This window comes from Agelaius phoeniceus, chromosome 7, assembly GCF_051311805.1.
Source record: "Agelaius phoeniceus isolate bAgePho1 chromosome 7, bAgePho1.hap1, whole genome shotgun sequence".
Taxonomy (NCBI): domain Eukaryota; kingdom Metazoa; phylum Chordata; class Aves; order Passeriformes; family Icteridae; genus Agelaius; species Agelaius phoeniceus.
In genome coordinates, this window is record NC_135271.1 from 51,065,166 (window position 1) to 51,090,947 (window position 25,782).

Below are 25,782 nucleotides of genomic sequence, written 5' to 3' on the forward strand. Positions count from 1 at the left end.
GGGACACTGGAAATCATAATTTGTTTAGGATTGCTAATCTAAATGCTGTGATTATGTGAAGACTCGGCATTTTAAGAATTTGAGAAGATTATCTCCTGATTTCCAACATCATGCAACATCTTCCCCTCAAGTAAAAATTGCTGCCAATGTCTATTACTGTCAAGAGGACATAACTGAGGCCTCAATGCAATTAAAATGAACGAGAATTCTGTTGCTTTGCCGTTGAGGGGGCTCTGTCCAACATCCCCATCCCGCCGCGTCCTTCACAGACAGCCGGGTGTACGCGGTGACGAGAGACGGGGGGAATTAATTTACAGGGTACAGGCAAGGAAGAGAATGTGACAGAGACAGAAAACTCAAAGAGCGTGATGCAGTTTTCAGGCTGAACGTGGAAGACGATTCGGATGTCTCCGGCGATGCTGCTGGGCGTACTAAAGGGAATCCTACCGCTCCCAGGAGGGTTTTCCAGCTCCGGCCCGCCCACAGCCCTCAGGCTCCGCTCAGGGCTCCGCCCCCGCCGCGCCCCTTCCGCGGGACCGGCCCGCGCGGCAGCAGTTCTCGCGGGAGCTGGGAGTGGCCGCGCCGGGCAGTCGGGCGGTCTCGCGCTGCCGCCATTGTGTTGCGGGAGCGCCGGGAGCGGGCGGCTCGGCCCGGCCCGGCCTGGCCTGGCCTACGCGGCGGCCCGGCCGTGACGGTGAGTACAGACCCCCGCGGTGGGCCCGCCTGCGGCTCGGGCCGCGCCTGCTGCGGGGCCCCGCATGCCTTGGCGGCCTCACGCCAGGGCCGGGGAAACCATTTTGTGCCGTGCTGGGACCGGCCCATCCGCCCTTCTCTCTGCCATCGCCGTCAACGGCTGCTCGGCTCCGCGCCCGCTCATAGCGAGGCTTTGTGACACCTGGTGCCCCCTGTTCCTCTCCGCCCTCCTCGCGGCCTCTCCCCAGCCGTTGGGGCCGGATGCTGCCTGAGTAGCGGGACCGGGTGCGGCCGCGGGCCCCGGCCGGGCCCGAGCCGTGCGAGCCGCTTCCCGGGGCCTGGCGAGGGAGGTGAGATGCCCTCGGCGGCTCTGCAGAGCACCTGCTGGCTGCGAGAACAGCCCAGCCTTAGGGCACCAGCCGCGGCAGCGTGGGCAACCATCGACATTTGTAAATATTCTTGCTCCTGAGAGGTCCCCGAGAGGCTCCCGAGTTATTTGTCAATTTCACTACGTTGAAGGTTGAGAAAATAGCCGTAACGAAGAATTGCAGAGTCTGAGAGAAAGACTCGTGAGCTCTGTCTTGTTTGTCATAAAAACGTGATTGTGAGTAAGCTCCGAGGAAGACACGTGAGCATGTTTTCTCCCGAGGTTGCTCGGGAGAAAATCTTATGAATAGTTGTATTTCAAGCTACACAAAAACATGTAGATATGAGAGCTCGAGTCTTAGGTAGAAGTGTAAGTGCATAGTTCCAAGCTAGAAGAATGAATTTAGGAGCAGGCAGTGAAGCTTATGCTTCTCTCTGATGAAGGGTACAAGATTGCTTAAAACTGGTAATAATCATGGAAGCTGGCAAACACTTTACTTACTCTTAGACGTGGTTACCTGAAATTGCTCTTCTTTTATTGATAGAGAGGGTCAAGGCAGAAGAGAAATATTTGCTGTGTTTTGTGAATACCTTTTTGTGAAGGGGTATAAAAATGGACAGTTAAGGATAGTAACTGGTTTTGTCTTTTGAGATTGCATTGCTTTCCCTCAAAGACCGCTTGGATCTTTTATCACTTCGTTATGTCTATCCGTGGCTGTGTTAGGTCTAGTTCGTCTTTTACAATGCTGTTGGAGGGATGACAGATCAAGGAAGGCAGGACATTTGATCTGTGTGCTCAAAATAGGCTGTGCAGCTCCGCCTCCTTTTTTCAACTTGACCATCTGTTTCTCAGGTATGACTAAAAACTTTTATTTCAGAACTTGATTTCTGCCCAAGTTTTGAGAGGTATTGCATATGTCCCTTATTTCAGGAGGTTCTGGAATTGTTTCAATTGTTTTCATGAGGTTTTGATTGCTAAGTAGTGTAACACGGCATAAGTTGGTGAAATATGTTGCTTTGATAAGAAGAGTGCTGCTCATCCTGCTGTACATGTTCTCATTTTTCTGTTGTTGGGTAGGAGTGTGTGTAGTGTTAAAATCATGGAGAAGCCAGAAGTGCATTTTTACTGGTTGATGTGTTGAGGGTTCTCAATGAAGGCACATCAGGTGTGATATTTGAGTAAGGTGTTTCTTTGCTTTTTGGCAACAACAGGCTTTTTAATCAGTTCAGACTACAACCCAATTTCTGGTTCCATGATAATTGTTATTATTTCCTCAGAGAAGAAATTTAAGTATTTTTTGGTCTCACTACCTTCTGCATAAATTGAGGTATCTACTTTGTCATTACAGAACTTGCTACAGCATGTTAATTACCACTTGGGGTTTGTTGAATTCCTATGTGTGTAAACAAAATGTTTAAGGTTTTGAGTGTTTTTCTTCAGGAAAACCCTTAAGATAATGATATTGTAAAAGGGAACCATTCTCATTCTGAAATATTGTATACAAGCTCAATATTCCCCTTGCAGAGAAGTATTGTTGTGGCTTTAATAGTGTGGTTTGTTTTTTTTTAGCATGAGAGCATTGTATTGCTCTGTCCTGTGCTCTGTGATAGCTTAGCATGTTAGCATGCTCACCTTATTTATAACCACCTCATTGTGTTGCCATGATCAGCATAAGCCTTGTATGTGTTTTGTTTGTATTCAAGCCACCTATAAAGACAGTTGCATCTCAGGCCTTTAAGGTACAGTGCCTAAAATGGTATTCAGAGAACTCTGGGGAAAAATTTCCAAAACCCAAAAGACATCTTAATAGTGTTGATCACTAGAGGTGAAATGCCTAGATCTAGTTTTGTCTATCTAGTAAATGGATGTCATGGCTCCGTTGACTTCAGCTGCATCTCTGTCCATCTGGGTAAGACTATGAGGTAAGGCTGAAATAATTGGGGTTGTTTCGCCAGGAGAAGAAAAGCCTCTGGGGAAACCTCATTGCAGCCTTTCAGCACTTAAAAAGGGTCTGTAAGAAAGATGGGGACAGACATTTAGTAAGGCCTGTTGTAATAGGACAAGGAGTGAATTTAAGGAAGGCATTTTTTATGATGAGCATAGTGAACCATGGGCACAGATTGCCCAGAGAGGTGGTGGATGGTCTGTTCCTGGAAACATGGAAGGTCAGGTGGGATGGGACTCTGAGCCATGTGATCTCCTTGAAGATGTCCCTGCTTATTGCAGGGTGGTTGGACTAGACAGCCTTGAAATATCCTTTCCAGTTCAAACTATTCTATGATTTCTCCTAGTTGGATTGCAAATAAATTTTATAACGGATGCCCAGAAGTTGAAGAGCTCTCGGGCAGCAGAGTTTTAAAAATGATTCATCTTAACAACATGCTTTATGTCACCAAATCTTTATTGAAAGGGAAAGGTAAAGTCTGATTTCCTTGACCTGAAGTTCTTTGCCTAGATCATAATGCCTTTTATTCAGCATCTTTTCACTTCTGCATCAGACATGGCAGATGTCAAATGCCTATTCTTATGTTACTCTGATTGATCTTTATAGCAAATCCTTCTCATTTGCTGGCTGAAGCAAAGACTGCAGAAAAAAATTAAGGTTGTATGCAGGAAATGAATCACAGTTTGTATACATAAACTGACGCATTAAATTTTGCCTTTCCTATTGTGCTACCTTAAGTTGGTTTAAACACTGTTTTTTGGGTATAGTTTCTGCAAGATTTCTTTACTTGTAGAAAGAAAATACTCTATAGGTAGTATTATCCTGACATATTTGGATTGAAATCACAACCTGTGCCAATTTACAAGATGAGGCTGATGAGTAACATTGTCTGTCCTCTTGGGGCTACCATTGAAGGAGAAAATTAGTCTTGTGCCTATTTATGTATGTCTGTAGAAGGAATTTGCTAATTTTGGACTCGATTTCATCTTTTGCAGGTAGTTGGCTCTGGTGTCCAGTCTTCCACACCATCCTGTTCTGTATGAATGCTCTTACTCTGTTCTGTGGATGGTGCATAAGCAATTTTATTAGTATTAGATGATGTATAATTTAGTCTTTGAAGTTGTCTTATGCTTCTGTCTACTCTGCTGACTCATCTGGGCATTAATTCCTACTAATAGAAACTTCCATTCCTTCTAGAACCTTTGCGTTCTCCATGTGTGTCCGTGTCTGTCTTTTATCTATGCTATTTAATTCATCTGGTTCCACACCTATCTGAAACAAAGTGATTCAGAAACAGAATGATCAATAATAGAGGAGATAATGCCAGCACTCTTTGTTGAGTACTTAATAGTACATACTTGGATCATTATTTTGAGTGTTGGTTCCTTGTATTTTATATCAGGGTAAAACACAGACAAACAGTGCTTTGACTATCAGATCTCATCAAGACATACGGCTGTTCTGTCCAGCCTACACTAGCCTATATTATTGTGATATTATTTTAGTTTTATAGTTTGCAGCTTTGATAGTTACTTTTTTTACACTCATTGCAGCTTCATACAAGTACTAAACTTGTAGAGCACATCATGGCAGATTACTCTGAAGGATAAATTATCATTACAGTTTGAGAATGAATATGATTGTTACGTTTTACTGAACTGATGATCCACTTGAGTGCTGTAGTTTGGATAATTAGGCTTGTAATCAATTTCTTTTAAACTACCACAATCAACTGGTTTTTTTTGAACTCTGGACTGCTGCTTAGAACATTCTTATATTGATACAGATGTGCTTACAACTTGAGAGTTGCATAAGTTGCTGAATATTTACCAAAGGTTTTAAATATAATCTGGGAAATTAAATTAATTAATTATTCCAGTATATTGATGCGAAGTTGGGCAAGTGAGCATTTTAGATTCTTAACCAGATCTTGTTTACCTGGTGATGACTTTGGCAAACACGAACGGGTTATTGGTGTTGGAAGTGTGATCTAGAAGCAGATGTCCTCTGTAATATGGGCCAGTAGCTTTTTTGTACACAAAGGTAAACAGTCACTTAAACCTGGTATACTTTAGAGTCCTACTTGCAATATTAAACATTTTGGCTGCTCTTGTAAAGCTAGGTAACAACTAAACGTGCATGAGAACAGTGGTTAAGGAAACTAACCTCAGCTGTCCATGCTGTTAGGTTGATGGAGTTCTGTACAAACTAATTGGCTTTTACCAGGTAGAATATTTAATTCAGCGTGACTTGAGCAAAGATTAAAAGTCCTGAGTATGTGGACTCACCTTGAAACTGCAGCCAGACATGAAGTGTGTCAGGATTGATGTAACAGCTTTTTGCAGAATGTGATACTGATGGGCATGACTGAATTGTGGAAAAAAGGAGTGCTTTGTTGATGGATAGGGTTTTTTTTTTATCAATATAGTTTACTCCTGTTCTCAAAAGGGTAGGCCAGAATTAGAAGTGGTTAAATAGACTGTACCACTTTGGCAAATCACCCTGTACCACTGGGATTCTCTGCCATCTGTTTGTTATGTGTCATGCTATTGTTTATGTACCACACCATTGAGGATACTGCAGTTTCCTTAAATTTTTTTAAGAGCTAACGTTTGTGGTCTGCTTCTGTCTCTACTGTCCTGAGGAGGAAGAAACTAGCTGTCTTGGGTTTTAGGTAAACATTAAGTCAGATCCCATTTCAAGGGCAGGTATGAGTATAGGAGCACATCTCATGTGGAAAAGGCACGAGCATTTCTTTTGAAATGCCTAGAAAGAGCAAAAGGCAGATAAACAGTCAGCAAGCGAGAAGTCAATTTATGAATACACTTGTGAGATAACCTGTGCTCCCTATGTTAGCTTCCATGGGAGCTGTCTTTGGAGAAGTTGAAGGCAGATAGACTGCAGGTGTGTTTTTCCACAGGAGGGTGAAGTTTCACAATTTCAACCCTGAGGAATAAATCTGAATATAATTTCTGCAAGTGTTGAGATGCAGTTCATTAGCAAAAATGTAATATATTAATTTGAGAAATCTGAGTAATCTGTTCCTGACTCATTTTGCATTAATATGAGTACTGTGTGGTTCTTAAGGGAGTACCTCTTACACTTATAATTGCAAGAATATATCGTAACAAAATCATAAAAGGGACTGTAGTTTTCTGATGAGGGATGGGAGGAGATGTAAAGAAGGGGTTACAAAAACTAGGATAAGAACTTGTTTCCCCATTTTGCTGATGCAGTCAGACCAAAGCACTGTGTAAATATTTGTATGTGTGAGTCATATTTATGTTATACCCAGAATGATCTGTGTCTATTTTGCATGAGTTCCCTGCTTCCATGAGAAAAAAATGATCAGTATGTCCTTGTACAGGATACAAAGGATGGAGTCAAAACCCTCAAGAATTCCTCGCAGGATATCTGTTCAGGCTTCCAGCTCTCCTGTAGGATCTAGAACTGGAAACAGTTTATCTGGTGCATATAGTACAAGAGAATCTTCATGGAGATTAGAATCTGGATACCAGGTAATGTATTTTTTTTTCCTTTTTATAAAGTATAAATAATTTTAAAAGTGTCTTTTTTAACCAAGAAAAGCCCTAAAACTTAGCCAAAAAAATTTCTAAAATGCAAGAATTTACTAACCAGGCCAGTGACAGTAATCATTGAACTGGTAGTTCTAGATTTTCTGGTTTTACCTGCTCTTGTTTGTAGCTGCACCTTTAGAAATCAGCTGTTTAATGAATGAGAGGGCATTCTCATAATATGGATCTATTTTCTTATGAACCACTGCCATTCTAAATCTGGATAAATGGAGTTTTTTGTTGCGGGAGAGGTGAGGGTTTTGTTTGAACTTTGATGTGTGTAGGGCATTACACCTAATGTGTTGGTGATGCAAAAAGTACAGTATGTTGTCAGTAACAAGGCTATACCGTTCTGCAGCACCTCCTGTGTTTATATTTTGAAAAGGTACGAAGAGGAGCTTTAGACTCTGTTGTGGTTTCACCCTGGCCAAATGTCAGGCACCCACAACAGTTGCTCACTCATCCTCCCCTGCTGCAGCTGGGCAGAGGAGGGAAAAACTTAATGAAGGGTTCATGAGTTGAGATAAGGACTGTGAGAAAACACTCCAAGGGCAAAACAGCCTTAACTTAAAGGTATAAAGTTAATTTATTACTAACAAAATCAGAGGAGGATAATAAGAAGTAAAATAATCCCTGAGAAACACCTTTGCTTCTCCCAGCCCCTCCCTCCTTCCCACTGACAGTGCATGAAGACAGGGCATGGGGATTTTGGTCAGTTCCTCACCCGAGGTTTTCTTTCGCTTGGCTCAGGGTCCATAGTCCTTCCCCTGTGAGGCTGAGGGGTCCCTCCCATGGGAGACAGTTCTCTCTGAACTTCTCCATCATGGGTCCATTCTCATGAGCGGCAGTCCACCCAAAACTGCTGTGGTGTGGGTCACTCTTCCACAGGATGAAGTCCTCCAAGGACAGGCCGCTGGAGCCTGGGAGCAGGGGCCCTCTCTCTCCATCGGGTCTGCTGCTGAATCACAGCCTTCTCCAGGAATTCACCTGCTCCAGTGTGAGCACCTCCCCCATGGGTGGATCTCTGCATTCCCGGTGGACCCATGGGCTGCAGGAGGACAACCTGCTTCACCATGGTCTTCACCACAGCCTGCAGAGGAATCTTGGTTCTGGTGCATCTCCTCCCGCTCCTTCTCCACTGACCTTGGTGTCACTGTGTTGCTTTCCCTCACATGTTCTCACCTTCTAATCTGTTGTGGCTGAAATTAAAACTGCATCCCTCCTTTTGTTTTGATTTCTGAAATCTGTCATCACAAGAGGTGTTACCACCATCTCTAATTGGCCTAGCCTTAACCAGCAGCCTGTCCATCTTCAGAGCCATCAGGGATTTGCTCTGCCAAACATAGTGGAAGCTTCCAGCTGCTAATTACAGAAGCCACCTCTCTGGCCCCCAAGGTTTTTGGCAGCTACCAAAAATCACACTGTGCAAAACCAACAGAGACCCACATTAGCCTGTCATGTTAGTATGTTAGTACAGCTGGGCTTTCTGTGCACTACATGGGACTGAAAAAAGGCCTTTTGCCATTTCACCAGCAGCATTTTACACCAACCAAACTACTTTTGTGGGGAAGGGAAGCTGTTCTCAAGAGGAAGTATTCACACTCTGCAGGTACTTGCAGTTTGGGAGGGTATTATGGGAAGCAGAGATAAAACTACTGTAGAAATAGCAGTTTTGCTCAATTATCTTAGTACTTTTTTTTCTGCTCCTGTCAGCAGTTCTCACCTCAGTTTTGGGCTCAGAAATGTAAGCCCATTTTGGTCTTTGAAATTGCAGAAACTTAACTCTGTGATTAAATGTTCATATTTAAAAAAAAAATGGTTAGGAGTTTGTTCCCTGCTGTCAAGCTGTCTGGGACATTGTATTATATAAAGCCTTTTTGAGAAACAGTTTTACAAGTAGTAGAACATTATTTTTAGCACAATTAATTGTGTGTGTTACATTTTTGTTATCTTCAGCATGCATGTGCTTGTTATTATATAGGCTACAATATATAGGCTGAATGTACAAGGGGAAGCAGTTAGTAATTTTTGTATTTTGGAGTCCTGCATGTTTTTTGCTGTCTGGCTGCTCAGCAAAAGCAAATCGAACAATCTTACTCTTTTGTAGAGATATGTGGACACAGTCCACACAGTGTACATATACTGAAAGCCATTGATCAGAAGTCTTCAGCTGAACTGGTGCTGTTAAAAGATTTTGACACAACATATCTTTCATTATTTTATTTATTACATGAATTGCAATGTGTTCACTGCACTGTGTATTCTCTTGACTATTTCCTGTTGAGCAAAGTGATTCTCAGCTGAGGAATGATCTCATAACACTTGCCAGTTAAAACAGCAGGGAAAATATTTGTATAGAAGATTATGTTGTATCCCTTTTTTCCACTCCCAGTTTGTAGAAGGTAGTCTGAGAACTCATTACACAACACTGGTGCTTAGTGATAAAATTGTAGGAAGCTCCCTCTCTTGACTAACCTTTGGTATTTACAGAGCTGGAAGGAACAAATTGCCTTATTGCTGGCAGGTTAAGATTACAGAGCAAGAAAGTTTAAGTCCAGTCAGATAGGAATACAAAGGACAGGCATTTTCACTTTGTTAACCCATTAAGAAACCTACCATAAAGTATTTAAGATCTAGTACAGTTACAAATAATTAAAAATTTGTCATTTGGAAGAAAAACTTGGACTATCAGTAATTCTTTAGGTATAAGGAGGACTTGGATTTTTAATACAGAATTTCTATAGAGAGAACACTTGATTATAAGTTAACTCAAAAACTTCTGGGACAGATCAGTCAAATTTATATTTGGTTTTGATTAGGGCTAACAAATACGAAAGGTTTCCGTTGGATGGGTTTGTTGTTTTGTTGTTTTTTTTTTTCCATGCACATATCGAATTCTTGTATGTCATGCACTTTTGAGATCAATCTGGGTACTAGCCCCTGCTTATCTGAGGAGGCATAATGGAGAGGTTAATTGTAAACTAATCAGATGTATGGGATATAGGGTTGCTGCCAGGTAACTTTAAAAAATCGAACTAGTGTCATAGTATGAGGAAAAAAAATCCTATCCTTTACGATACAGCATAGTAAACATTTTATGACAAATGAATTATAAGTTTGTTTTTTTTCAGTGGAAGCATAGGGTCAAGAGCAGTTTATAAAATTGTTTTGAATGCTTTCCTGATAACATTTTTCAGCTGCTGAAAACAAACGCCATAACCAGAATACCTTATGTAGGGCTTTAATTGTTAAATTCTGACAAGGGATTTTAAATAATCTGAAGCTGAAATGAAGGAAGAAAACTAAGGCTGAGATTTTTGTATTATTTTGGTTTGGCTTTGAATGCTTTGTTGTTGCTTTTAAGAAATGGTGACAGCAACTACTGTGTTTGTAGTACTCATAGTTAATAGAAAGAGAATGGACAAATAATCACTCAAAAATGCTGCTTAGTATTAATAAAATGGTTGAATTTCTGTTATTTCTATTAATTTTGCTAATCTCCATTATTATTCTATGGAGCAAATTAAATTGCAGTATCTTTCCTCAGTTATGACCTATTCATTGAAATTCAGCTTGTTTTAGTGGCCAAAGAGGTGCTTTTGTTGTCATAGAGACCCTTTCTACACCTGTGGGGGTTTTTGCATAACACTCGAAATCAGGCCCTTAATTCTGCCCTGTTGCTGCAGTACCTAAGTCAGGCCAATGCCTCAAAAGCCTTACATTTTGACTTTTTATTGTCCTAGTTCAAAACAGAGGACAGATGAAGGAGCTGCTGTAAAGTACTTAAATAAAATAAAGCGAATAACAAGACTTTCCTTTTGCCAGTGGTTCTCTCTAAGCCTGTTTCATTTCTTGGCTATCCCTCAAGGTTTCTTAATAAATGTTCCCAGATTTGTTACTGCACCCACTTCCCTGTATTTTCAATACTCAGACCAGATACTGAATTATTTTTAAGTTACAAGATGCATATGATAATCACGTTTTTCTTCAGGAATCCAGTGTATTGAATAGTTCCAGTAGAGACTGGAGAATTGGAGAAAGGGACACCCGTGAAACTCCTTGGAAGCTTACAGCGTCGTCTCCAACGCGCTACTCAGGGACACTTGATCACCCTCATTCTGGAAGATTTTTGGGAAGCAGAAGCAGATTGGTGAGAACTGTTAATGTGTGATAATTGGGGAAAAATATTGAAACCCCAGGGTTTTACTTTAGTCTTCCCAATCTGAAAAGCTGCCAGCAGGGGCTCTCTGTAACATTTTCAGATAAGTAGATCTTACTAATTCAAGATGGAGCAAAAACTAGAAGATAGCAGTGTTTAAAAACATTCAGAGGATGAAAATAGTGATGTATATTAGTTTTACTAAGAGTTAAGAAATACATTTAAAGTCAGTAGCTTTGTAAAAGTCCATTTAAAAAGAAAAAAGGAGGGGGTCATTGGAATCTCAGACATGTTATAGTCCCGTGGATGGCAAAGTTCATATTACTTATACTTGCTCCCTCAGATATTTCCCGGGGGGGGGTGTTTCTTGGGTGCTAGCTTTGTGAGTTAACACAATGTTCATGGGTTTGGAGACCTACTTTAGGAAATTTACTTGTGAGGTGTAGTTCATAGTCTGATTGTTCTTGCTTACAAGCAAAAGAATGGTTACTTGAGATTCAAGACTCAGGCCACGAGAGTTTGTCTTAAATGCGTTCTAGAATGTGCCTTGGTAACTCCAAGAATAAAGTAGTTTGCTTGTGGCATGCTTATGCATTGTAGAGTGACAGAGAAACACTTTAAAGCATGGTAGAAATATTAAGAAAAGCAGAAAACTGAACAAGTTTGGCAGGATGATAGAGAAATAAAAATTCTACTCACTTTCAAAGGGAAAGATGTTTGGGCTCACATCATTAAAGAGGTGTTGGTTTTCTTAGGTGAGTCAAAGGTGAAACACTGAGATATTGGAGGGTGAGGAGGGAAGAACTAGTGTGCACGTGTTGGCCTTCAGGGGAGGTCATGGTAGATGTCTACCTATAGTTTAAATGCAAATGGAATCTGTGCTTCTAAGTGGTCTACATATCTAGTTAAATTAGTGCTATGGTTTTCAAGGTAAAAACCCTTTTTTTCCCCCATTAAGGTTAATTATTCTCTTGAAGTAAATTCTAATGCAAGTGAACCTTGCAGAAGACACTCTGAAAATTCCACGTATCAAGTAGTAAATGATTAAAAAATAAGTGATATGTTAAATAGAAGACTAATAAGGGAAAGTGTTCTGGTTTGTACTTGGTTTCTGAATGTTGGTTTGTTTCCCTGTTTTTTTATGATGAGATGAGGGAAATACTTAAAAGACTTCTTAGTGTGAAAGAGTAAGAAGTTGTGGCTTAAACTTAGTAAAAACCATAACTAAGTAGAAATAAACCACAGATATAATGTCCTCTAATTTGGTTGATCTTTAAAGGATCTTGGTTGTGGATAGTTTCTGGGAAGACAAACAGCTCAATTCAGCTTTTTGATTGAGCTTACCTTTTTCTTTTTTATATGAAAAAAATGAACCTGAAGTATTTAAAATAGAAGATGAATGCCTTAACTGTAAGTAACCAGATAAACAGCTTTGTAGGCTATTCCAAACTTTTTTTTCTAGGTCCTATAGTGCTAGTTTTTGAGAACTGTTTTATTTCGGTGCTGTACACTGCAAAAGTTGCTTTGTACCTGTTCTTTTCTCTGAAATCCTTCAGTTGCGCTTAAGCTTGTTGTAATCAAAATATACTTGTTTCAAACAATTTTCCTGAGGCCCACTCCTTAGCTAATTATATTTTAGGTTGATAAAAAATAAGCTTTGGCCATTTCTGGACAGCAAGATATGTTCCCTTGGGGATCTGTAAAGCTACATTTGATTGTGTTTATAGCATCTTACAGGCCAGGAATATAATTTTTCCCCCTTTTTGCAACAATTTTTTGTTGTAAGCCACATCTATCTGGAAAGGAAATAAAATGTTGAATGTTACAGAAACTCACTTTTGTTGGTAGGACTGTATTGAGTAAACCTAGAAATACTAATCAAGAGCACAAGCATAATTCCTACTTTATTTTTGAAGAAAAGGTTTTGTATCTAATGTTATTCTTCACAATGTTTGTGAGTTTTACGTTATGCACACTTTTGTGGAGTATAAGTGCATCTGATGTACTATGTAATTTATTTTTTAATGTTATTTCAGTCTACATCTTCTTCTCATTTCACATCTGGGTGTTATGGTGAATCTGAGAGAACTCAGGGAGCATATCCAAGATTGCATAGCCAGCAGCAAGATAGTGATTCAAAGAGACCTAAACTATCTTGTACATCTACCTCTTCTGTGAGAAGTAATGGCTTGGCTGCCTTTTCAGGTGAGTGGTTGATTGCTTGAGCTGAGTTACATCAAAATTGTCTGAGTAGTAAGATGAGGTTTTACCAAGTTTTAAAAGACTTGCTTCAAATATTATGCCTTTATCTTTCTTAATTAATGAAAATTTATGCCTGTTTGAAGAGTATGTTCACAATGATAACAGCTTCCAAAGTTCCGAGTATGCTGTTTACATGGTCTTTGGAAAGTCCAGTTGTACTCATACCATTTCAGAATTATTACCTGTACCTATTCCATTTGTGGTCAAACTGAACTTCATGGCTCAAACAAACCTTCATTGGTTAGGATGTCAAGAAAAGAATAAGCGCAGCTGCTCTTATTTCATGAGTCAGATGGTGTCGATACATCAATGTGTGCCAGGGACAGCAGAAAGGAAATCTTTACCATACTTAGCAATATGTTCAAGCGCAGCGTCATGGCTGGTTAGAGCACTGTTGTTAGGGGTCGGGGAAGAAAGTGTTCCTTTTTTAGCAGGGCCTGAACTCATTCTCTAGGTCCTGGCTAAAGAAACATTCTACACTAAGAGCTCTTTCAGGAAAACCTGAGACTTTCATTCAAGCTGTGGGTAAGTTCGTGAAACTTGGATAGACAGAATTTATGCAATATGCCAGCAGAAATCTAAAGCTCAGGAAGTAACGGTCAAAACCTTATGCTGAAAATATTTCTAAACCATTTTGATACAGATCATTAAATTAATTCAGATTACCCTTGTGAGTATGGATTAATGGGTTATTAAAAAAACCTTATGGAATTGCATAGATATCCAAATAAAAATTAATAAATTCTTGCTCAAACCTCAGTATTATTGATACTTTCTTACTGTGTTAATAAAACGACAACATTAACATTTCTTGTGGTATAGGACTGTTTATCTTTCCGTTTCTATGTTGGTTGGTTGTCACACTGCCGACCAATGAGTGCTTAAATTTCTTTTTCTAAGTTAGCAATGAAGTGATATCAAGGTGAATTTTTCAGAGTCATTGAAGACTCTTTTGGAACTAGAGTTTTGTCCCCAGCTGATGTATATAACAGCTTGCTATGCAGTTGTTGGAGCTGTTAGCAAAAACCAAGATCCATTTTTACGCTGAAGTGTTTTACTCTGTAATATGAACAAGGACAGTGCTAGTCATTGTTCTTAAAGTTGTGTCTAAACTGTATTTAAGCTTCATCAGCTGTTTTTATGAGAAACGAAATTTCATTTAAGTAATGTCAAGTAGAATGGCAGTATTTGCTAAGTCTCAAGCTGCTGTTTTGCTATAATGTGAAATCTTTAAAAACTAACAACCATTAGGAAGCAAGATGCTACTTCTCTTCCTCTTGTATCCTGTAAGAGTGTTAATGGGTCTGACTCTTCACAAAAGTATTTCTACTTTTTGTTTGATGTAGCTTTCAGAGCCAACTTTCTGCAAGATGAAGTAAGTGTCTGCATCAGCAGAGTGCACTTAGCTTTATGTTGGCAGCTGGGTCCTTGGTCAGCCTAGTGGTAATGTTAAACTTGCCCTTGATATGAATAGCGAAAATGTCTGTGTAAGTGTCAGTTTTAATGGAGTTTTAGATGATTACAAAACCAGGGGATTTGTTTACTTTTTCTTCCTAGATTCCTCCTGGAGATGTAGTAGGATTCCTAGATCTTCATCAGTAATGCTTGGCTCCCTTGGAACTGATCTGGTGAGAGAGCGAACACAGTTAGAAAGAAGAACAGATCTGTCTGTTAATAACCTGCTGGATCCCAGCTACGGAAACAGTGACTTTTCACCTTCAACATGTATGTTTCGTGTAACTGAAAGCTCATAAACCTACAGTTTGTATGGATTTTAGTTTCTTAACATGTTCATAGGTTCACAGAATGATTTGGTTTGGAAGGCACCTTTTGTTCCACCTCCTGCCATGGGCAGGGACACTTTCCACTATCCCAGATTGTTTAAAGCCTCATCCAATGTGGTCTTGAACACTTCCACGGATGGAGCATCCAAAACTTTGCTGGGCATGTTTTTTAATATTTTATTGAAAACATGAACACAAAATAGATTTTAAAGTATCCTTTTAAATAAAATTGGTTGGCCACTTTCCATGTGTTGACCAAACCATTGAAGGATATATGAATGGTCTAGCTTGTAGATGCATTGTGGTGTTGATGATCGCCACTGTAACTCTGCAATTACTCAGTAAAGCTCATTTCTTATTTGTCTTAAAAACTCTTTGTATTTAGGTATGGGAAGAGAAATAATGTTGATTTGACCCAGGGAAGTTTTTTCTTAAAGGTGCATATTATCTCTTTTTATTTGGGTTCTCAAATGGTTATTAGGGAAAACTGTTAGAACACTGAGAATAAAAATGAATAAGCACACACTTGACATGAGCTGAGAGGTTTGTCTCGTGGCAACTGCTAGGACTAGTAAGGACTTCAGCACTGTAATTTTCACTTTCTGTTCAGAGAGCTGTGATGTTCTAGAGCTGTCTCAGGGGAAGCTCACCATTAGTCTTGATCTGCAACTTTTAGAAAAGCTAAAAACTACTTTCAGAATTTGTCTTGGAGTCTTGCCTTGACAGAAGAGTATATTTTAATGTCATCATACTCATAGCACTTTTTAGTAAGTGGACATTCAGCTACTCTACCTGGTAGAACCTTATGGGAGAAGTGGACTGGGGAGCAGCCTTTGTACTGTCTATGCTGCATTTCTAGCAGTAGTGCTGCTATTAAGCGCTATTAATAAACTCCCAGCTGTGTTCCCTGATGTGTAATCAAAAGCATATGGTAGATGATTGGCATCTGTGCAGATGTTTAGTTAGCTGGAATCTGCCAGATAAATAAAGCTCATCTTGAGCAGTAAATTGTGATTGCAATGCAGCACCCATTAAAAGAAAGTCACCAAAACTGCAAAGATGAAAGTTTTAAAATTGAGACTACATAGAGAGCTTCTGTTTCCTACCTTCATCTATTCATGCTTGTTTCTTCTTCCCCCTTTTCCCACCCACAACCACCCAGTGCAGCTGTTTGAGGAAGGACACTAGCCACCTCAGCTGCTTCATGTGAACTATGGTTCATCTGCAGTGGAGTTGTTCTCAGTGTGTTGAGATACTCAGACAGCATTTACAGAAGATGTGCTTGTTAGAATGATAGAATGGTATGGGTTGGAAGGGACCTTTAAAATCCCCATGTCCAATCCCCCTGCAGTGAGCAGGGACATCTTCATTTAGGACAGGTTGCCTAGAGCCCTGTTGAACCTAACCTTGAATGTTTCCTGATGTGTATGTGCACATCATCATAGTATTTTCCTTTGCTTTTCTGCAACAGATCTTCAAGACAGGCCTGCCTCTTCATACGCAGAGGGAGCAAGACCAAAAGACAACTCATTAAGCACTTTGAGGCTGAATGCACCCATGAACCGCCAGTTGCCTTCTGATCATCAGCCATCTTTTTTCAACAGAGACTCTAACGTGAGCTCTTCAAGATCCAGCCATTCTTCAAGACAAAGGAGAAATGAATTGGAATCTCCCCACAGGAGTGTGCAGCCAGCATTTTCTCTTACTGCCATTAGAGATGAAACCCCTTCCTCAAGTGGTTCTGAAAGGATTTTATCTTCTCAGAGGTCACTGAATGAGTCTGCAGCTGACAGTGAAGGGAGGCGCACAACCAGACAGCTGCTGTCTCGTTTAGCATCTAGTATGTCATCCACATTTTTCTCTCGAAGGTCTAGCCAAGACCCATTGCATACAAGATCGTTAGGCCCTGAAGAGTCAACAGCGGTCCCAAGAGTTCAAGCTACTGCTCTGTCAAGTAGTAATGGAGCTGCAACTCCGGAGGTTCCAGGACTTCAGTCATCCGAAGCTTCTCAGGGGTTCAGTTTTCTTGGACGAAGATGGGGTTTATCAGGAGTTTCACAGAATCGCAGCTCTGATTCTGATGGGGAAAGTTACAGACCAGACACTGAAAGTAGGAGCACAGGATCCTGGTTGTCGTCCTCTTTGAGGAACAGATGTACACCTCTCTTTTCCAGAAGAAGAAGAGAAGGAAGAGATGAATCTGCAAGGATCTCTACCCCTGATACAGCTGCTAGATCACAACATGTCTTTAGAAGGAGAGGGTCAGGTGAGGAGACCTCTCTTGAAGCATCAGATAGCCCTCCTCGGGCTTCTGTTAGCAGACCAACGCCTTCAGTATCTGTTATTTCTACAGCTACTGCCTCCCCACCGGATTCAGCCTCCAGTGGAAGAGGTTCAGGAATTCTGCCTGCTTCTCTCTTTCGCTTTGCAGTGCCTCCAACATTAGGAAGCAGTCTGTCTGACAATCTTATGATAACTGTAGATATTATTCCCTCTGGCTGGAATCAGTCTGATGGACAAGAAAGTGGCAAGTCTAAAATACCACCTTCAAGAGATCCGGAAAGACTCCAGAAAATAAAGGAAAGGTAAGTTAGTATGTTCTTTTGGAACAGTAAAATGTACCTGTTCTAACCTGAGAGGGCTTTCTGCAATCATGATTTAAAAAAAACAACTTTCTTTTAGAGGAGGTGGCAACTCAGTTGTATTCTCACTTTTGTCTTTAAAGAAACTTTTAATTCTCATGGGTTTGAGAACAGTTTGATAAGTGGAATTCTCATTATAAAAAGTCCTGTGTGAAATGTCACAGTGTTTGTTGGTATTCCATCCTATTCAGCCTACTTTTAGAAGATTCTGAAGATGAAGAGGGTGACATATGCAGAATCTGTCAGATGTCCTCTGCAAGTTCTGACAACCTTTTAATAGAGCCATGCAAATGCACTGGAAGTCTGCAGTATGTTCACCAGGAGTGCATGAAAAAATGGCTGCAGTCGAAGATAAATTCAGGTAAAGCAAACTCTAGACCAAGGTAGACTTCCAGTTACACAGGGAGGCTTATTGGAAGGATTGCACCTACTGGGGTATTTAGTTGAAAAGCGAGCAGTGGGGACAAACAGTAGTATGGCACTTCCAGGCTTTTTGTGTTCTGTGCAGCTTCTCATGTGAATAGTTCCAAGAACTGTATTTTTTGTTTAGAGAACTGCATTTTTTGGGGTTGTCTACTAAGATCTTGGACAAAAAATAATGTTGCAGAAGTCTAGCTTTAAAATTACTCTGCCACTTCAGTTGTACCACTTTGGGTGGCATTTGTTCCCCACTCTTCCTTATGGAAATGGTTGTGTTTTTTTCCAAGACTTCTATAGCTGAGCTAACTGTTAGCAGTGATAGGAATTTGAAAATCCAGAATTTATTTTGAATTGTAACTAAAGTATGTTAATTTTTTCTTAAAGATATTAATGCCTATTCAAGGCACTTTAAAAATGCTTGTTCAAAAATTACTTAAAAGTGCGTATATAATTCTTTAAGAAACATTTCAGATATTGCATGCTGTAGAAATATTTTTGTAACAGATTGATTGACTGGTTTGTAACTGTTACAAAGTTATTATTAGCAGTATTCTTAAAAGTAGGTGGCTTGATAGAATACATGAAATACTTTATACCAAAGGAAGGTGCTAGTATCTGAAGTTTTTGCTCAGCACCAGAGGATACACATCAGCGAAGGGATGTTTTAGAAGTCTCAGCCTGTAGAAGAAAAAGAATTAGAATTATTTAGCTATATATGAAGACAGAAGTCCACTATCAACTTGCTTTGTTCATCTTGTTGCTTATGGAGGAGTCTGTTTTAAAACTGGTACTTAAGACAAAATGTTACTTAACAATAACTTTGTTGTGGTGTATTTATTCTTACTTTAGTGTGTATTTGAATTACACGGTAAAATTCAGAAAGCCCAAGAAGTGATTTTATGCCATACTTGCAGGAAGAAGCATATTAATGCCCAGAGTGAATGTGAGGCAAAATAGATGCAGCTGGATAGAGAATAAACATTCTACAGGGTTTAAATTCTGACAGTAGCAGATGTCACTACATTCCTATTAGAGGCTTGCTTTTCTTCTAACCTTGCTCTGCAAAATAAAGTCAAAAATTACGTAGAGTTTTTAATGTGTATATGAGTGTGTTGTTTGTTATAGACTGTTGAAACTTGACAGAGTTTTCCCCTTGCCCGCCACCCCACCAGGTTCTTCTTTGGAAGCAGTGACAACTTGTGAATTGTGCAAAGAGAAGTTGCATCTCAATCTGGAAGACTTTGACATTCATGAACTTTATAGGGCACATGCAAATGAACAAGTTAGTATATTTTACCTTATTTGGTAAGTGTTGCTTTAGCGCTGGGAGGGCAGTCTTTAGAGAAGCCAAATGCATCTCCATTTCAGAAGGGCTGTTATGCATATAAAGTAATGTTAATGTGGAACAGATTTTTCTCCTCAATATTCCAACTACCACTACCTTCCTGCTATGCTTCCTACAGCTGAGCTTTCAGTAAGTGTAACATATCTCTTTCCTGAGTTGCATATCTGTCATCTAGCTTTGTAATCCAGTGTCTGTGCCACATAGGTGCAGTGTGAGTTCTAGCATGATTATATTGAATTTCATACTCAGGCGTTGTTGTCACTTTTAGCTGTTTTTGAACACAGTTTAGCAGTTGTTTTAAACATAAAATTAAAAATTTATTTCATTAGAGTGGTAGAAACTAACCTCTGTTCTAGCAGTTTTTAACTGCTCCTTTTAATAATTTTCTAACTTAAAAATAAAGGCCCATTGGTATAACTTTTGGTATTTAAAATAGAATATCTTAGACCTACTGGACTGTGTAGTATTTAAAAAAGAGTAAATAACTCAGAGCTGGTGTTTTTAATGAACTTATTCAGAGGGGTTTTCCCTATTCTCTGGGTTGTAATCTGATGATATATGACGACTAATGCTATTATCCTATCTCGAATATTTAAAGAAAATACCAAGTTGTAAGAATCCATGCCAAGTGACATCAATTTTGGGGCAAAACATTGGGCTCTATTTTTTTTATTATTTAAAGTAAGTTCTTACCCTGGTACTCGAATTCCTATCAGTCGGGGAAGTCTCTGAAAAGTCTTTCTCAAGACATCTTGTTTTAGTGCTAGTGCTTATTGGTTACTGCCACTGCACTTTATTAGAAATAAGAATTTTGATTTTTTTTTTTTCCTAAAGAATTGACTAAATTATCTGTTCAGCAGTAGCATTTTTAAAATTTTTCTCTTATCTTAGCAGGTAAAGGAATTTCTCAAATATTTATAACATCATAACATTCTTAAAATATATTCCTCTATTTTGGCTTTCTGTAAAGCCTTGAGACCACAGAGAAGAAACCAGCAATACTGGTTTGATTTACCCAAGTGATCTAATACTCCGATTCGCACATTCTTTCCTCTGAACTAATCAGGCTGACAGATTTAATTTGTAGAACTCTATTTATCTTCAAGGATAACAGGTTAGATTTGGGGTGGATGGGAAGGACCAGAGGTATAAATAGCTTTTCAGCAACTTAAATTTTTTAGTATTACATTTTCCTAATTCTTTCGAACAACTACAGATAACTCTGTAATGATTTCATTAAAAATCTAATTGTTGTTCTACTTGAATCACATATGCAGATGTATTGCTGACATTCTGAATGTTTCTTTTGATCTCCTTTAAGGCAGACTATGAATTTATCAGCTCTGGTCTCTACCTTGTAGTGTTGTTACACTTATGCGAGCAGCGCTTTTCTGATATGTTAGGAACTGCAAATGAGGCCAGCACACGTGTCAGAGTAAGTATGCAGTGATTTTCTGGCAGGAATTACTCATACAGAGAACTTGGAAGCAGATTGTTACGTTGGGTGACCTAGGAGCTAGATACCCAAGAAACACACTTTTAAAACAAATTTAGGTTTAAAATGGGCTGTGCTTGTCAGTGTGCTGTGTTTGATTCGAAGCTGAAGGTACTACATAATTGCAGGTACTCTGCTACAGAATACTTTCTGTCAAAGTTGTTGGTAATTCATTAGTTAGCACACATTAGCACACAGCATACAGTTAGCATACATGTTGTCGTGATTATTGTGAATTTATGCAAAACTGGAAGGTTAACCTCTCTCTGTGCCAAACATGCAGTTAAGAATGCTGGACTACCTGATTTGTTTAATTTTTCTCATTATGCAAGTCTATATTGCAAAGGACTAGAACTTGTGCTTGTCTAGTGCACTAGACTAGTGCTTGTCTGCCAGAGTACACCTAAATGTGTACTTGAATATTAACATTCTGCAACAGCCTATAGCTGTAGTGTGAGTTCTCTGGCATTAGTCCAAACTCTTTATTGCCTTTGACTGCATTCTTGTTGCTCTAAAGGTCCAGCTTAGGGACATGTTAAGTACACCTTTAACCAGTAAGAGATCAGCATACAGAGTTCTTTCTGCACAGTGATTCACTCATAAATCCAGTTTGCTACATGTTTATTTGATACTAGATAATTAATCAGTGCTCTTAGTCAACTGAGCTCCTGAAAAGCCGGTTATTTTTAGGTTTTTTTTTTCTTACATACAAATGAGTGACAGTATTATACCTTTTCCAGTGCATATGGGAATGATTGACTGCTAGCAGGTAGTAGATCTTTGGAAGAGGCAGGACTGTGCTCTACCTAATCTTTTAATGTATTAGAGCAGTGCTCCTCTTTTCTGTACAGATCCAACGTAGAGCTTGTATTCCATGCTCCAGTTTCTGTGCTACAAGTGTAGAGATATAAAAGACACATGATAAAATTGCAGTCAGCATCCAGCACAGATTGTTAGCTTGAGTGTATTGCAGAATATGTTTTTACTGGTTTCCCATCAGAGGAGGCATTACGTACTTCTGTGTGTGACACTGCATTTTAAACTAGTGAGAGCATCAATGCTAGTATTTTATATCAAGCATATGAGTAAGCTGTGGAAACTCTTGTTATCTGCTGTGTCTCAGTATCTGGGCTTTTAACTGAAGCAGTGATGCAGATTGGCAGTGACGAAAACCACTTGGCTGAGACTTTTTAATCGTAGGAATTTTGGCTTTGGGTTTTGATACCATATGTTTCTTACTTCAAACCACCACCATTGCCCAATAGTAATCATGCTCTTAAGATTTTAATTATAAACAAGAACTTAAGTGTATTTATGAATTTTTCCTGAACAATATTCATTTAGAGGGTTCTGTTTTTTTCATATTAGTCGTGAATTAAATTAAATGGATTTAACTAATGCAAGTCCTTACTGTGATTGTTTTTCTGCATCAGAGTTTCTAGGAAAGGTTTTCATTGAACCTGACACTTGTTTATGTTTGCTGCTTTCAAAATCGATGTGTTCTACAGACTGTAGAACATGAAGATGATGTCACAAGTTGCTACCACAAACATTTTGCAGCTGAAATAACTGTGTAATAGCAATTTGAAGTCTAGTGTGTGGGGATTTATGTTAAATTTTGCATTGTTTTTTGGAAGTTGGGCAAATGGTTTAGGTAACCAACATCTGTCATGAAGCTTTGGGATGTAAAAAGTGAAGAAAAATTTGCTAACTTGTTGCAAATTTCTGCAGATAACTTTGCAACTTTTAAACTACTTTCTCTCTGCCTTGTTTCTAGTTTATTAACCTTGCAAGAACTCTTCAGGCACATATGGAAGATATTGAAAGTAGGTGCTTCCCCTCTTTTCCTCCCCTCCCATTAGATCAACTCAAAGCTAATGAGTACAATCCTCCTTGCCAAGATTCATAGTACTGAATATAATTACTGAAAACCTTACTCAGCAGTGCTTTTTCCATCATCAGTAGAATTATTCTGAGGGGGAACCAATTTTAATTCTCCGTTATTAACTTCCCAACAGCACAGAGTTGTTTAGACCACAGTAGTGTTATCTGCAATCAATAACAGAATTCCTTAGTAGTTACACTTTGGTTATTGTAGTTCTGGTAATTCATAATTACAGGATAAATGGTGACCTTCAGGTTGCTGCCTTTTACAAGAGAAAGTAGGAAAGAAAGTAGTATGAAAGAAGCATTTAGAATTGAATTTTACTGTATTTAGATTAGACACTTGTATTGCCAATTTTCGTCCCTTTCTTTTTCTTGCCCTCTTCTCCCCTTTGTTTTTTCCATTCATACACACTTTTTGGTTGTGTGGGTTCCTTGATCAGATCTATCAGACCTCTTGAATGAAGTCTGAAGGTTGCCAATTTTGGCAAACCAAAGGATTAGCCTGCCTTTCATCTAATGGCTTTTTTTTTTAATGTGTTTAAATTCAAAACTATATGCTGATACATCTAAATTTCTGGTAAATATACCCTGGATCTATTTCTGAGCATGTTGAATAGGCATAGAAGGGTAGTTGGTCTACCCTTTTTTTCCTAGTGTGCATGTGTCTGTCAACTTCATATGGGTTTTTAGTACTCAGGATGCATTTGGAATACTATAAAGAAAGGGAGTGTGTGTGTGTGTGTGTGTGTGTGTGTGAAAGAGGGAGTTCTGGTTCAAGGTGATTATTTCTGCATTCAGAGTGGTCAAAAGTGGACATGAGTTATGAATTCATTCCTAAGTTATGTGCATCCTTACTAGTGGAAAAATTAATGAGTGTCATTTAACTCCTTAGTTCAATCTATATTTGATTTAGCCTTTAACTTGCAGGTGAGGAATACGGACTTGTAGATTTATTATTGATGCGCTTCAGTTACATTTCTCTTCTAAGAACTGAAGAAGCAAGGAGTCAGACTTTTCTTCTTTCTGTGTTCAGGGATGGAACATGTTACTCCAGTATACATACTTTCTTGTCTGCAGACCTGGCTTAAGAGGACACATTAAATTCCTGTTATAGAGAGGAACATTTTACAAACCTAATGTAGATGTGTGTATGGACTTTTCTACCATAGTTGACAAGTGTGTATTTGTCTTTTGACTCACCTTGCAACGACAAAATCCTGTGCATATGCGGGCATTGGGTTCATCTTGCATATGCTGAAAGGACAGGAGTGGAGTAGAGGAGCTTCTTCCAAGTAGGCCCAGGTTGCATTAAGCTATATATATATATATATATATATATATATATATAAAATGTAAGAGTCTGTTTAGACTGCTGGATCATTCTAGGTATTTTAGTATCCAAATTGTTAACTTGGTGTTAACTTATGTTGGGTGCTGCTGTCATGGATTGAGTATATCCTCCTCTGACTACTGCTGGAATTAGCCACGTTAAGCACTACATAAAAGTTGAATCTCTGGCTTAATTAAGTTTTCTCCCTCTTATTTTGAGGAAGGAGAGTAGGAGGGCACAGCATATTGTATGTTCTGTTGAGTTTTGATTTGAAAATGCTGCATTTTTAGGACATGAGATGCATTTAAGAATTAAGTTATGTGATTACTCAAGGTTTGGGTGGGTATTGCAGTCTGCTATTTAATATTATAAAATCACTTCTATTTCCTCTATTCATCCTAAAGTGCTTTAATTTTCACACATTTTTGTGAAGGCTTCTGATTACACTGTGTTGTTCCAACAGCTTCTGAAGATGACTCTGAAGACTGATGCTGGTAGAACTTTCATACTGCAAGAAACAAACAGAATTGCTGCAGAAATGCTGAACTGGCAAGAACAACATCAACACGCATTTGTTTTATACCTCTCCTTAGTAAAATGCGCATTGAATATTACTGTAGTTTTTGAAGCATTGTTGAATTCAAAATCAACTGCTGCACAGTGGAGCTCAGTAGACTTGAGAACTACTCAGCATGTGTGCGGATTAGATACATAGAAAGCAACTTCCCTTTTTAAATTATGAGGATGTTGTACTTTGTTTTGGAAGACATCGGATTCTGAATATTTAAGGAAGCTCTATCTCCCTTTGTGTTTTCTTCTTACTGTAGTCAGACTTCTGGCTTTGTCTTACCGGGTTTTGCTCCTGTACTGGCACTAAGTGGTTATAGGGGGTTTCAGGGGGAGGGTGGGGATGCCTGTGTACTTAAATAGGTTTTGTTAAGGTGTTCTTAAATGCCTCTTTTGCTGCATCATATAACTGATTGCTTCCATTGTTAATGAATGAACAGGAGGATAAGCAAGATACCGTAGAGATTGTTTGGATTTAGGCTTATTTGAAGACTATTATTTAACTGAAAAAGCAATAAGAACTTGCAGTGGTCTTTTAATACTTGGCGATGGCTTTTTTATGTACCAGTTTGGAAATTTGAGATTATATTTGATATCATGTGGCTGTTCCATTATGGAATATTGCAGGTGTGAACTCTTGCATTTCAGCATTCCTGGCAGATATGCAACTTGATAAAGACCTAAGGTTGTTTAGTTTAATCAGACTTTTTTAGATCCCACCTTCACTGTTCAAAGCACCAGTTATCAATGTGTTTTCTAGTGTTGTCACTTCTTTATAAATAAAGACAAAAGAGGTATGCATCTCTACTGGTATTGTCCATTTCATTTAAATGTGGATATCTACCAGAACTTACACTTGAAAACATAGAAAGCTGGAATCTGTGGGATATCTTCACTGTTTCTGAATTCTTACGCAGATATTTAAGATTGTTCTGACCATTTTGGATTGAAATGCTTTCTATAAATGGTGATACAATAAATTCTTATACATGTATTGGAATTGTATGTCCTACAGGTACGTGTTAGTTTTGTAATTACCTCAGTAAACAATGTGTTGGCAAAGAGTGCAGTATGTTGAAATGCCATGAGTTTAGTTCATTGTTGCAGTATGTAAAACTAACTTGTGCAGAGGAAAGGATGTGCCTTACCAGCTGAAATGAACTCATGATTTGCAGAGTTAACTTTGCTAGCATTACACGAGTTGGCCTGTCATCTGTAAGACTTGAAAGAAAATGGAATGCTAAGGAAATGGCATATTTCTATGCCTATTCTAGTAACTTTAGGCATTCAGTGCCAGCACTTACAAGTATT

The 25,782-nt window shown here is 39.0% G+C and overlaps 1 protein-coding gene across 9 annotated transcripts; it reads left to right on the forward strand.

Annotated features, from left to right (window-relative positions):
• The first annotated feature begins 541 nt into the window (after positions 1-541).
• On the forward strand, positions 542-25,272 carry MARCHF7 (membrane associated ring-CH-type finger 7). Of its 9 annotated transcripts, none has more exons than XR_013183128.1 (11): positions 542-694; positions 6,373-6,523; positions 10,572-10,730; positions 12,776-12,944; positions 14,559-14,726; positions 16,257-17,370; positions 17,619-17,788; positions 19,020-19,152; positions 20,514-20,627; positions 22,465-22,513; positions 24,368-24,460. XR_013183128.1 is itself a non-coding variant. In XM_077181847.1 (11 exons), the coding sequence occupies exons 2-11, from the start codon at positions 6,383-6,385 to the stop codon at positions 24,617-24,619; spliced, it is 2,310 nt and encodes a 769-aa protein (XP_077037962.1). In that variant the 5' UTR covers positions 542-694; positions 6,373-6,382; the 3' UTR covers positions 24,620-25,272. The 9 variants fall into 9 exon arrangements, 7 of the variants coding, with proteins under 7 accessions (XP_077037962.1, XP_054492005.2, XP_054491999.1 ...); XM_077181847.1 differs by lacking the exon at positions 22,465-22,513 and having other exon boundaries at positions 16,257-17,051; positions 17,139-17,370; positions 19,020-19,129; positions 24,368-25,272; XM_054636030.2 differs by having other exon boundaries at positions 19,020-19,129; positions 24,368-24,539.
• Positions 25,273-25,782: the final 510 nt, after the last annotated feature.

What these genes read in the sequence shown, in the direction of transcription:
- MARCHF7 (XM_054636024.2), top strand. Translation starts at nt 6,383, where the DNA reads ATGGAGTCAAAACCCTCAAGAATTCCTCGCAGGATATCTGTTCAGGCT. An exon ending in TGGCTTGGCTGCCTTTTCAG is followed by an intron (nt 12,945 to 14,558) that starts GTGAGTGGTTGA and finishes TTTTCTTCCTAG; the next exon opens with ATTCCTCCTGGAGATGTAGT. An exon ending in AGGCCAGCACACGTGTCAGA is followed by an intron (nt 20,628 to 24,367) that starts GTAAGTATGCAG and finishes TTGTTCCAACAG; the next exon opens with CTTCTGAAGATGACTCTGAA.